We start from the raw sequence: 12,503 nt of genomic DNA on the forward strand, positions 1-12,503 counted from the left end.
AAAAGTAATAAGTAAAAATGAAAATTAATAAAATCTTCCACCAAGTGTGGGAACTCCCACAAGCCGATGTTAGTGCTTTGAGCACAGAAAAAACACTGAGGTCGTACACTGAGGTACTCTGGGATATGGAGGGGTGGAGAGTTCTAAATTTAAATATTCAGTGCCTTTGTTCTGCTAAGCCGCCCATATCCCAAGAGTACTCCAGTGACCCCTAGTGGATGAAAAAGAAATTTGGATGCTTGATCATTTTAAATAATCCAGATATTTTTTGTGTGTGATAACCCGGTATGAATGGTCGACAATGTTAAGATCGACACTCATTAGGTCAACTATTGGTCGACATGGACAAATGGCCGACACATGAAACGGTCGCCGTGGATTTTTGAACTTTGTGTAATTTTTTCCGTAACATGACCAGGAACCCCAATTAGTGTACCGCGCATGGCTCGCACTGCGGGCAAGGTGCCTCGCTCCGCTACCGCTGCGCTCGGTACAGGTTACTATTCCCAATCGTTAGTCCACGTGGATGGTAAAGTATGAAAAAGTAAAAAACGTATAAAAAAAAAAAAAGCTACGTCGACCTTTTCATTTGTCGACATTTCATGTGTTGACCATTTGTCCATGTCGACCATTAGTGGTCGACCTAATGAGTGTCGACATTAGCACTGTCGACCATCTGAACGGATACCTGATAACCCGTGTAAGTTAGTAGTCAGAAGCCACCTTTACTTTATTTACCTTCATTTGAAGATGGCATGACATTTTTCACTTTTGTGAACGTTTGGGGTAAATGCAATATCTCAGCTCAGAAAAGTCATAGAAACTGGGATAATTTTTTTTTTTATTTTCAGCACATTTCAAGCTACATTTGTCATATAACCATTTTCCTGCCTCACTTCCTTATGACTGAAATTTAAGGCCAAGGTGAATGGTCAGATGTTTTTAAAGTCTATTTTTTGGATTGTATTTCAGTGGGGAGGAATACAATTTCAGAGCTGTAATTTTGTTTGGGACTCTAGTTCTATACTCAAAGATTTGCCAAACTAGTTTTGAGTTACCTATCTTGTCTACTTTTTTCTTTTTGATTAGAGCACTTTGAAATTGCTTGTTTTTCACCTAAATTGACCTCATATCTCTGGTGGGTGACTTGATTAAAAAAAAAAGTGGAGTTTGATATTCCATTTTTTGATATTCCATTTTTTATGATGCGGTTGCAGCGTTTGGATTGCAAATGCGATCCATAGTACTGCAAATGTAGTAGGTGGTGTTAAACACCAGATACTGCATTTGCATTATTATGGATCGCATTTGCAAAGCTACCTGCGAGTAGCTTTATAAATGCGATCCATGCTGAATTAGCCCCTTAGTACAGACTCTTGGACTTTGAACTTTTAAGGCAACACCTTAACTGGTTCCATCCAGCACAGATTTAAGGATGTGTGGAATAGTTGCTTTAGATGGATTTTTATTAGCTCCACACTATTTAATAAATATCTTCCAAAATCTGCATCATACGATTTAAGAGGTATTTTCCGTTGTTTGTAAGAGTTTATTGATTACAGACTCATAGAAACATGGAATGTGACTTTAGATAAGAACCACTTGTCTGTTCTAGTCTAACAGAGACAAATGTACATGGACACACTACGGATCATATTTGTTGGGACCCAATTAAGCTGCCAGTATATTTTTGGAGTGCGGGAGGAAACCGGAGTACTCAGAGGAAACCCTGCAAGCATGGGGAGAATATAGAAACTCCAACTCACAACAGTCCAGGACTCAAACTCACAACCTCACCTCAACCTTATCTTCTAACAAACCTTAAAAATACTGTTCTGAGTGGGAATATCTACACTTATTTGGGACCTTGTGCTTTTAGGTCGGTGCCAAGCATAGAGATCCTCCTTGGTGACAAACTATTCTTTTATCCGCATTCAAGCTATTAATGCTTTAAACCACGGACTCTTCTTTAGTCTGAAAACTGCACTTTGTACAAAAGGCACCTACATTTTCAACAGAGAAAGTTCCATTACAGGCTGCACATACTTTGTTGTTGTGATTGGAGGCAATCACGAGACCGCCTGTCAGGATCCCAGCGGTCACAATGCTGCCGCCTGAATCTCAGTAGACGGTGAAACGCCACTGCCCAAACACCAGCGCCACAGGCTCTGCTCCCACTCTAGGTGTCCACGACACCCATAGAGGGAGAATATAACATGTGGCGAGCGCAGAGCGCCGCCGAGCCCACAAGGTATTCCGTTGTGACTTGTTATACTTCATTAGTTTCCATATGAACCATATGCACCATATGAAAACTCCATAATCATAGGGGCAAGGATACCTCAAGCAGGTATACTTCAGATGTTTGTCTCCATAAAGCACCAGGGTGCAATTACCCCAATGGGAATGAGCACGGAACAGTGTGCTAGAAATATGGAACGGCCAAACTAGTTCCAAATCCCTTCTCAGTCTACCCAGTCCTTTAATGTTGCACAAAACACCAGCATTCATCCAAGCATGCACTTTTCTCATTTTTATATCCAGATCTGTTCTTGGCTATAGCAGGGTGGTGTCCTTTAGGTAGCATCAGATGGTGTGTCATTAGGCCAAAGAGTAATGCTAGCCATACATCAGAACGATTATCTTTCCAACCAACTAGTTGGTTGGAAAGATAATCTGGCAGTGTGTGGGAGGAAATGATTATCAGCCGTTTGCTCCCACACGCCAAAGAACAGCCAGAAACGGTTGGTCCAATTAGTTGGGAAAATCAAACTTGTTTGATTTTCCCAACTAATCGTTCAGGTGTAGGGGGAACTGTCCCCCAACTGAAAGATAAGCAGGCGGACACTGACCAGTAGTGTCCGCCTACATCTGTCACACTATCTGGATCCCCGGCAGCGGCAGCACTGTGGAGCAGGAGCAGGGGAGGAGGTTCAGGGGCAGTTCATCACTGCTGCCAAGCTGCCCCTGTCACACCGGGACCCTCAGCAGTTGCACCTCACCCGCGATCACGGACCCCCGCATTCCACCCACGGCACCCCCTTATGATTGCGTGTCAGGAGAACCAGGGATGGGCGGCGACAGTAGTTCACTGCTGACCGACTGCCACCATGACACTGGGACCTGAGAGCAGTATCGCCGGAGCAGGAGGAGAACCAGGGGCAGCAGCGGCAGTACTTTACTGCTGCCCCTGTCACACCGGAGTGTGAGCCTTTATCATGAGGCCTTACTCTAGACAAATCACATTGCCCTATGTGGGCACTGCTATTATGTAGCGTTAGGACTGCTGATATCGGAGAAGCCTTGATGCGGCTCAGCAGCTAAACATATCTTTGCAAACGCATGCGACCAATTCTCTGAAATTCTATTACCAGATAGGTTCAGGTATGGTTACAGGTAAATTTTTAGTGTGCTGGGGGGATACCAGGGGGAAGGGGGAAAAGCACCACCCCTCTCTGCTGTTTGTCTGTGACGCCTCCCCCTTTCTAGCACCTGATGTATAATTATCTCCAGGAATGATTTAGCAACTGCCACTGTTTGTCTACACCGGGACCCCTGTCAGCAGCGGAGGTCAGCAGGAACCCGTAGGAAGATAGGGCAAGTGAAGAATATCCCCCCACATGCCCCCGATAACTATATCCACCACCCGCGATCACCTGGCACAATGTGACCCCCTCCTGGTGAGCACAAACCTGAGGATGGTAAACCCCTTCACTGCAGTGTCCCCTGCCAGCGTCCCTCAAATCCCCCCTGGACCATACCCCCCACTGCCAACATCTGGAACAGAGGGAGAGAGAGACAGTTGGCACTAAGGACTTCCCTCCTGCGGCACTCAGGTATCACTACATAATGAACTTGTTTGTGTGTGTGTGTGTGTGTGTGTGTATTAAGATCCGTAAAGGCGGCACTCCAAGTGACTATATGTTAGACAATATTAGTTATATGTTATATATGTTAGACAATATGTTAGCGTTGTTTTGTCAACATTTCATAAGTTGTTTACTTAACTTCTTTCGTCAGGATCCTTGACAAAACAACGGTAACGTAATGTCTTATTTAATAGTCACTTGGAGTGATGCCTTTACGGATCTTTACACTGTATTTGAGACGAGAGGCCATCATGTCTATTTGAGGTACACCTCAAAGATCTGTTACCTCCATGAACACCTCCGGATGGAGTCCCCACTCTCCTGGATGGAGATCGTGTCTGCTAAGGAAGAACACTTCCCAGTTGTCTACTCCCGAAATGAAGATTGCCGACAGCGCCAACGCGTGTTTTTCTGCCCAGAGGATGATTTTTGTTACCTCTGACATTGCAGCTCTGCTCTTCGTACCACCCTGTCGGTTTATGCAAGCCACCGTCGTTACATTGTCCGACTGCACTTGAATGGCTCGATCTCGCAGAAGATGGGCCACTTCAAGAAGACCGTTGTAGATGGCTCTTGGTTTCAGAATGTTTATTGGAAGGCAGGATTCCAGGCTTGACCACCGTCCTTGGAAGGTTTACCCCTGAAGTGACTGCGCCCCAGTCCCGGAGACTTGCATCCGTGGTTAGAAGGATCCAGTCCTGAATCCCGAACCTGCAGCCTTCCAGAAGGTGAGGTAGTTGCAGCCACCAGAGGAGTGAAATCCTGGCTTTCGGCGACAGACGTATTCTCTGGTGCATGTGCAGATGAGATCCCGACCACTTGTCCTGGAGATCCAGTTGGAAGGACAGAGCATGAAACCTTCCGTACTCTAGAGCCTCGTAAGAGGCCACCATCCTCCCCAGAAGGCGAATGCACTGATGAACCGAAACCCGTGCTGGCTTCAGGACATACCGGACCATTGTTTGTATCACCAACGCTTTCTCGTCCGGGAGAAACACCCTCTGCACTTCCGTGTCGAGGATCATTCCCAGAAAAGACAACCTCCTGGTCGGTTCCAAATATGATTTTGGAAGGTTCAGGATCGAACTGTGTTCCCTGAGCAGACGAGTCATGAGAACAATGGACTTCAACAACGTTTCCCTGGATGATGCCTTTATCACCAGATCGTCCAGATATGGGATTATGTTCACCCCCTGTCTGCGGAGGAGAACCATCATCTCTGCCATCACCTTGGTGAACACCCTCGGCAAAGTGAAAAGGCCGAATAGCAGTGACTGAAAGTAATAGTGACTGTCCAACAGTGCAAATCTGAGATAAGCCTGGTGCGGCAGCCAAATCGGAATGTGGAGGTACGCTTCCTTGATATCCAGGGATACCACAAACTCTCCCTCCTCCAGACCTGAAATCACTGCTCTGAGAGACTTCATTTTAAATTGGAACACCCTCAGGTAAGGGTTTAACGATTTCAAGTTCAAAATTGGTTTGACCGAACCATCTGGTTTCGGTACCACGAAAAGGTTTGAATAATAACCCTTGTTTTGCATATGAGGTGGAACTGCGACAATGACCTGTGACATTTCCAATTTTAGGATGGCTTCCTGTAGGATAGCCCTGTCTGTCAGCAAAGCTGGCAAGCCTGATTTGAAGAATCGGTGAGGCGGGAGTTCTTGAAACTCCAGTCTGTACCCTTGGGACACAATATCCAGTACCCAGGGATCCAGGCCGGACGACACCCAGATGTGGCTGAAACGTCCGAATCTCGCGCCCACCAGCCCGTCCCTCCACGCTTTGTGGTCCACCGTCATGCGGAGGATTTTGAGGAACCAGAAGCAGGTCTCTGGTCCTGGGAGCCTGCGGGTGCAAGCTTTTTGGATTTTGCACGACTACCTCTAAAGAAAGTGGTAGGAGGCTTGGACTTTTTTGCCTTAGCAGTCCGAAAGGACTGCGGCACAGCTGCAGAAAATGGTTTCTTCGTAGAAGGTGTAGCAGAGGGAAGGAAAGGTGATTTACCTGCGGTTGCCGTGGAAATCCACGCATCCAACGCTTCCCCAAATAGAGCCTGACCTGTGTAGGGTAGGTTCTCCACTTTTCTCCTGGATTCTGCATCTGCAGACCATTGGCGTAGCCAGAGTTCCCTGCGGGCTGAGACCGTGCAGTCAGCGTACCCAAGTCCTTCATGGATTCCATCATGAACCTCACAGAATCCTGTATGTTACGTAAAAAGAATTCAATGTCACTTCTATCCATTGTATCCAAATCCTCTAGTAATGTGCCTAACCACTTTACTATGGCTTTAGAGTCCATGCACAGGCAATAGTGGGCCTTAACGCCACTTCTGAAGCAGTGTAAATGGATGAGCGTAGTGTCAATCTTACGATCAGCCGGTTCTTTTAACGCGGTAGATCCAGGAACAGGTAAAACCACCTTTTTAGACAGTCTGGAGACAGATGCGTCAACAATGGGTGGGTTTTCCCATCTTCCTCAGGGAAGGGGAAAGCAACCAGATCCCTTTTTGGGATCTGGAATTTTTTTCTCCGGTTTTCCCAGGATTTTTCAAATATAGAGTTTAATTCCTTAGATGCAGGGAAGGTTAGCGAGGCTTTCTTATTATCAGTGAAGTAAGCCTCCTCAACCTGCTCAGGTGTTGTGTCATTAATGTTTAACACATCTCTAATGGCCAAATCATAAGCTGCACCCCCTTAGCAAGGGATGCCGCCCCCCTCAGCAGTATCAGAATCAGTATCCGTGTCATCGTGCACTTGCCCAAATTATGCAAGTTTCTGCGGGAACATGCTAGGGGATTTTGCAGGAATAGGGACAGAGCCTGACTAAACTGCCATAGACTTCAACACCTGAGTTTCAGTCTCAGTATTAGCTACCCTATTAGAGATCTGAGAGATCATTCCTTTGTTAGAAGATAACCACTCAGGCTCAACAATAGGGATCTGAGACAAAGCATTACAATCCTGTGTACATGGAATGGATCCCTCCTGAGAGGAAACATCTTCTGCAGCAATGACACAGAAGGGGACATGTACTAAGCAGTGATAAAAGTGGAGAAGTGAGCCAGTGGAGAAGCTGCCCATGGCAACCACTTTTATCACTGCTTAGCACATGTCCCCCAGAGTCCCTAGACATGGCTATGTGAGATATTAAACGCCCACAGGAAAATGTCAGACGCAGTTCTCACCCCCCCCCCCCCCCCCCCAAGTATGCCACATATACTGGAGCCAACCCACACACAGCGCTTTTTGAGGTAGAACTAATGAAACTACCAGCGCTCTCTGTGTACCTTAATAGACTACCTACCCCCCCCCCCCCCTCCCCTCCCCAGCTCCCTGGTACCGCACAGGATAGCTGGAGTTGCTTGGAGGGACAGCTCTTCCTGTCAGCGTCTGTTGTGTTGTACAGGAACTGCAGGCAGGAAAATGTCGCTGAACGCTGCTGCGTCTGCTCTGAGGAGAAGCTCCGCCCCCTGAACATGGCGCTGCTTCCCGCTCTTCATTATATTATACTGGCCTGAGGATTTCTGCTGGCTGCGATCCAGGGACCCTGACAGGCTTGCTAAGCAGTGTAGGGTATAGGTGCTGGCTCAGGGCGCCCCTTACAGCGCCGCACTATATACTACTGAGCCCCAGAGCGCAGTTAGTACTGCGCTCCCTACCCTGTTGCCGCTATCCTCACACTGGCTCCCCGCTTGCCAGGGGGGGTGGGGGTGGGACGGGGACTCACTCGCCACTTGTCTTCTGGCTCTGTAATGGGGTGGCGGCATGCTGTGGGTGTGAGCGGTCGCCTGGAGTGGCTAACGATCAGCACCCTCAGGAGGTCAGTGTCCTGGCAGCGGAGATAGTGGCTCAGACCTCGCAGGGCGGACACTACTCCCCCCCTTAGTCCCACGAAGCAGGGAGGCTGTTGCCAGCCTCCCTGTAAAATAATAAACTCCAAGAAAAAACTTTTACTAGAGAGACTCTGGAGAGCTCCCCCCTAGCTGTGACCGGCTCCTCCGGACATTTTCTAAACTGAGTCTGGTAGGAGGGGGAATAGAGGATGGAGTTAGCCCACACTCTCAAACTCTTAAAGTGCCAGTGGCTCCTAGTGAACCCGTCTATACCCCTTGATACTAATGTGGACCCCAGCATCCTCTAGGACGTAAGAGAAATATATAGGCACCGGGGCATTCATCGAGAAGATTTGAGTGCCGGTAATACACAGAAAGAGAGAGAGATATAGAACACACACACACACACACACACACACACACACACACACACACACACACACCTCTCTCTCTGCACCCTGACCTCACCCACCTCCTCCAGAACTCGCTCTCTGCACCCACCTCCTCCTGACCTCTCTATCACTTACAGTACATCATACAGTTCCCGCCCAGCACACAGCCAGGTAGGCTGACACGAACAGTAACAAATAGAACACTGCAAGAACATTAGATACATCTCTTTACTGATTCTTACTAAACTTTCGCAACATAATTTATTTATTTATACACTGGTTACAATAATTTGAAACACAATAGTTGAGTGCAGGAATCCAGCACCCTTCCCCGCATTTATCATAATGTGCATTTTTAATGCAGACGTGATTAGGGCGGGCCCGACGCATACGCCAGGTACGCGGGTGCGTAGAGCACCAGAATGAAGAGGGTGCTGCCAGTGGCAAAACTACCATGTTCTCATGGACCGCTACTTCTACCCCACCTCTAAGCTCTAGTACAAAAGAGGACACTTTACCAGTACCCGAATCCCACGCTTACTAATCTGACAGAGGGGCCGAGCTCCTGATCATCTTCAGTGGCGCTCCATTCCGTGTTAACAACAACTTCCGCTGTGTAGTTGGTTCTTATGTAGGGGCCGGGGCCTGCGGTATAACAAGGTGGTTTAGAGGGTGTCAGGAGGACATGTGCCCTGAGCGCCACTAGTGACATGCATAAGTTTTAGCTCTTTAAAAAACCCCTAAGTATTCATTTATTCAAAACATGCAGAAGTAGGCAGCCGTTGTCTGCCTTATTCTAGGACATCACAAATTGGAGAGACGTTGGCTGGCCTACTGAAAGTTGGCTGGTCTGATGAAAAAGTTGGTTATGCGTGTGGAGCACTGTTTTAGTTGGACAGACAAGTTGGAAGGTCTGAGGTATGGCTAGCATAAGCTACAGAAAACAGCAAACATGCCTGGCCTACCTATTCTTTGAGACATGAGAGACCCAGTGGAACAGAAGATGCATTATACACCAGGGATACTGCCTATGGCCCTCATTCCGAGTTGATCGGTCGCAAGGCGAATTTAGCAGAGTTACACACGCTTAGTCTACGCCTACTGGGAGTGTATCTTAGCATCTTAAAAGTGCGAACGAAGTTTACGCAATATTGCGAACAAAAAACACTTAGCAGTTTTAGAGTAGCTCCAGACTTACTCTGCCTGTGCGATCAGTTCAGTGCTTGTCGTTCCTGGTTTGACGTCACAAACACTCCCAGCGTTCGCCCAGACACTCCCCCGTTTCTCCGGCCACTCCTGCGTTTTTTCCGGAAACGGTAGCGTTTTCAGCCACACGCCCATAAAACGCCGTGTTTCCGCCCAGTAACACCCATTTCCTGTCAATCACACTACGATCGCCGAGCGAGGAAAAAGCCGTGAGTAAAAATACTATCTTCATAGCAAAGATACTTGGCGCAGTCGCAGTGCGAATATTGCGCATGCGCACTATGCGGAATTTCACTGCGATGCGATGAAAAATACCGAGCGAACGACTCGGAATGAGGGCCTATAGCAGGAGGTTCCCAAATGCGGTCCTCAAGGCACCCCAACAGTCCAGGATTTAGGTATATCCATGGCTCAGCACAGATGGTTAAATAAAATTGACTAAGATGCTAATTAAGTCACGTGGCCAAGCATGGATACATTTAAAAACAGTTGGGGTGCCTTGAGGACCGCGTTTGGGAACCTCTGGCCTATAGCAATGTCTGCCATTCCAATGCCTCATGATCACGAACATTGCAGATTATGAATGTCTCACATAATCACGTGTGGCTAAGATGTGCGAAGTGGTAGCTAAGGAACCAGATAACCTGTGTGTGTGTGACACTGACAGCTGCTGCACCAGATTACCTGAGCACTAGGTATGTGCAGCGCCGCGCAGCCTGTTCCCCCTGCAGCCGCCTCTGTCCCCTCCATCTGCCTGAGATGCCGTCTCACCGGTGTCTGTCCCCGGCCGGCTGCTGCCCTGGTTGCTTCCTCTGTCTATCCTGCTCTGCCGTACCATCCCTGTCACCACCCATGTCACCCCGCTGCTGCCAGCCACTGCCCTCTGTCTCCCCCAATAGTGCTACAGCTCATACCAGGGATACTGCCTATACTAGCAACGTCTGCCATTCCAGTACCTCATGATCACGATCATTGCAGATTTTGAATGTCTCAAAGAGTCACGTGTGGCTAAGATGTAAAGTGGCAGCTAAGAACCCAATTGTAAGCTGTTATTTAAAAAAAAAAATCAAACATACTAACAACTGGGTACCGTACATGTATAGTGCATATACAGGCTGCATTTCTAAGGTAATTAATACATAAATAACTAAGATACAAGTATTCAGCTTACACTACAGTATGTTCACAAAACCTAAACACACACCATTACCATACCTTGTCAGTAGGTTCTATATCAATTTCTATCTCCTTCCCCGTCAGCGTCTGAAATTATAGACATAACTAAATATATTAAAGGGTTAGGGTTCATTAAATAGTATGCATTGTCACACACTATTACATTAAAATTATATATTTTTTAATGTTATTTTACAAACGCACAGTACTGTGAAAAAGATGCTGCAAAGTAAGAATGCTTTCAAAAAGAGAAGTGTTAATATTATTTTTATCACTTAACAAAACGCAAAGTGAATGAACAGAAGAGAAATCTAAATCAAATCAATATTTGGTGTGGCCCCCCTTTGCATTCAAAACCGCATCAATTCTTCTAAGTACACTTGCACACAGGTCCTTGATAAAGGTCATTTGATGACCGAAACGCGTTGTCAGAGGAGTGTGGACAGCCATTTTTTTTGCTCTCTCCCCTTTAAAAAAGGTATGCTGTACTGTTTTCTCCATATTATAGGATCTCCTCTGGAGGAACTTTGTACCTGGACGCTTCTTGTCTTTTTCATGTTTTTTTTCTTTTTTACTATGTTCCTATTGTTTGGGGACTTTTTTGGGGAACACATTTTAACTGGCTTTAATAATCGTGTAGACACCATATTTTTCTGGCTATATCTGTGGAAGTGGTTGGAAGTTTTTTTGGGACTACTACAGGGACGGCTAAAGCAAGATACCTTTACGTGTTTTGGAGCCTTCTACACTACTGTGAGTGGGGTACGCTTGCCGCTCCATACAGCTGAAAGATAACTTGATGTGCTCGTTGTTTTCATCATCAATAGTGAGTGGGGTACGGACATTTTTATAAAGAAACAGTGATGCTTGGTTTATGGGTAGCTGTAAGAAAGAAACCTTGACAGGCACAACTTTATTTTCACGAGTGTGAGTCAGGGTACGCCCTCATTACAACACCAGTATAACATTTTGTGTGTTCTAAGTTGATTTATAGTAATACACAGTGGCATACATTTTTGTTTACATGCCCATGGTATCTTCATTCAGGCGTTGAGTACAAGGTGGTCCACGACCAAAGCCTACAGTAAAAACCTCCAGACTGCTTTTGGGGCATCATAGCTAAAAATACATTATTTTGAGTGGGGTACTCTTTCTGCACATGTTCTATCTACCCCACCTGCAGCGCACATGGTTTTGCCCAACTACTAACAAATTTGCTCCTGCGATTAACTCTGTATTAGGCCCAGTATCCGATCCGAATTCCACTGAAATAAACGCATTGTATATTCCATGCCATTCCTGTAATAGGTGTACTAGCGCCCAGGATTGTGCCCCCCCCCCTTCCCCCATCTCTTGTATATTCTGTTTTGTGCAAGTACTACACATAGTAATAGTGTAACTTAACATATCATACAATAAAGTCAACTATGTAAGACGAGGACACAGGGAAAGGATAGATTAGTGATGACCATCGACAGCTCCATCATTGATAGTTGATGGGTTTTCACCATCGACAATTAGCCATATATGGTTTGACTATGTACATGCACAGATGGCGCCGGCACTCACCATCAGGCGTTTACCATCGGTGCCCTCCCATTGATGGTGCAAGCACTCAACATCAGACAATAAATGGTCAACTCTTGTAGGGGCAAGAAGTGGTAAATTGCAGGGAGGGAAAAGCAGTTCAACACTCTTTGAGAGTGTACCCAATTTAAGGTCAAGAGGAACCTGAGAACATAGGAAGAGCAGCCATGAAAAGTTGGGAAGATTATGATTATTTCATCAGAGGGCCTCCAGGGGGACAGAGGCATGCCTAGAAGATGGTCAATTAGCATACATAGAATAGCAGTCAGGGTCCCAGAGTAACCTGAACCTCAGTGCTACATACTGGAGGTTGGGTATTTTGAAACAACAAATGCTTAGTATGAGAGTAGGCACATGTCAGGAAGGGGCTGGCTTGAATGTTAACGAAACCAAACTATAGTATTTACACACACAAAATCTATTAGTGACCCTGCA

At 46.4% G+C, this 12,503-nt stretch overlaps 1 protein-coding gene across 1 annotated transcript in view; it reads right to left on the reverse strand.

Moving 5' to 3' along the window:
* NEDD8 (NEDD8 ubiquitin like modifier) overlaps positions 1-12,503 on the reverse strand; it is a 37,330-nt gene that overhangs the window by 24,524 nt on the left and 303 nt on the right. Inside the window, exon 2 of the mRNA XM_063913662.1 lies at positions 10,521-10,568. Within this exon, the coding sequence (XP_063769732.1) occupies positions 10,521-10,568 (48 nt within the window). The remainder of the gene's footprint in view (positions 1-10,520; positions 10,569-12,503) is intronic.

This window comes from Pseudophryne corroboree, chromosome 1 (assembly GCF_028390025.1).
Source record: "Pseudophryne corroboree isolate aPseCor3 chromosome 1, aPseCor3.hap2, whole genome shotgun sequence".
In the NCBI taxonomy this organism is placed as follows: domain Eukaryota; kingdom Metazoa; phylum Chordata; class Amphibia; order Anura; family Myobatrachidae; genus Pseudophryne; species Pseudophryne corroboree.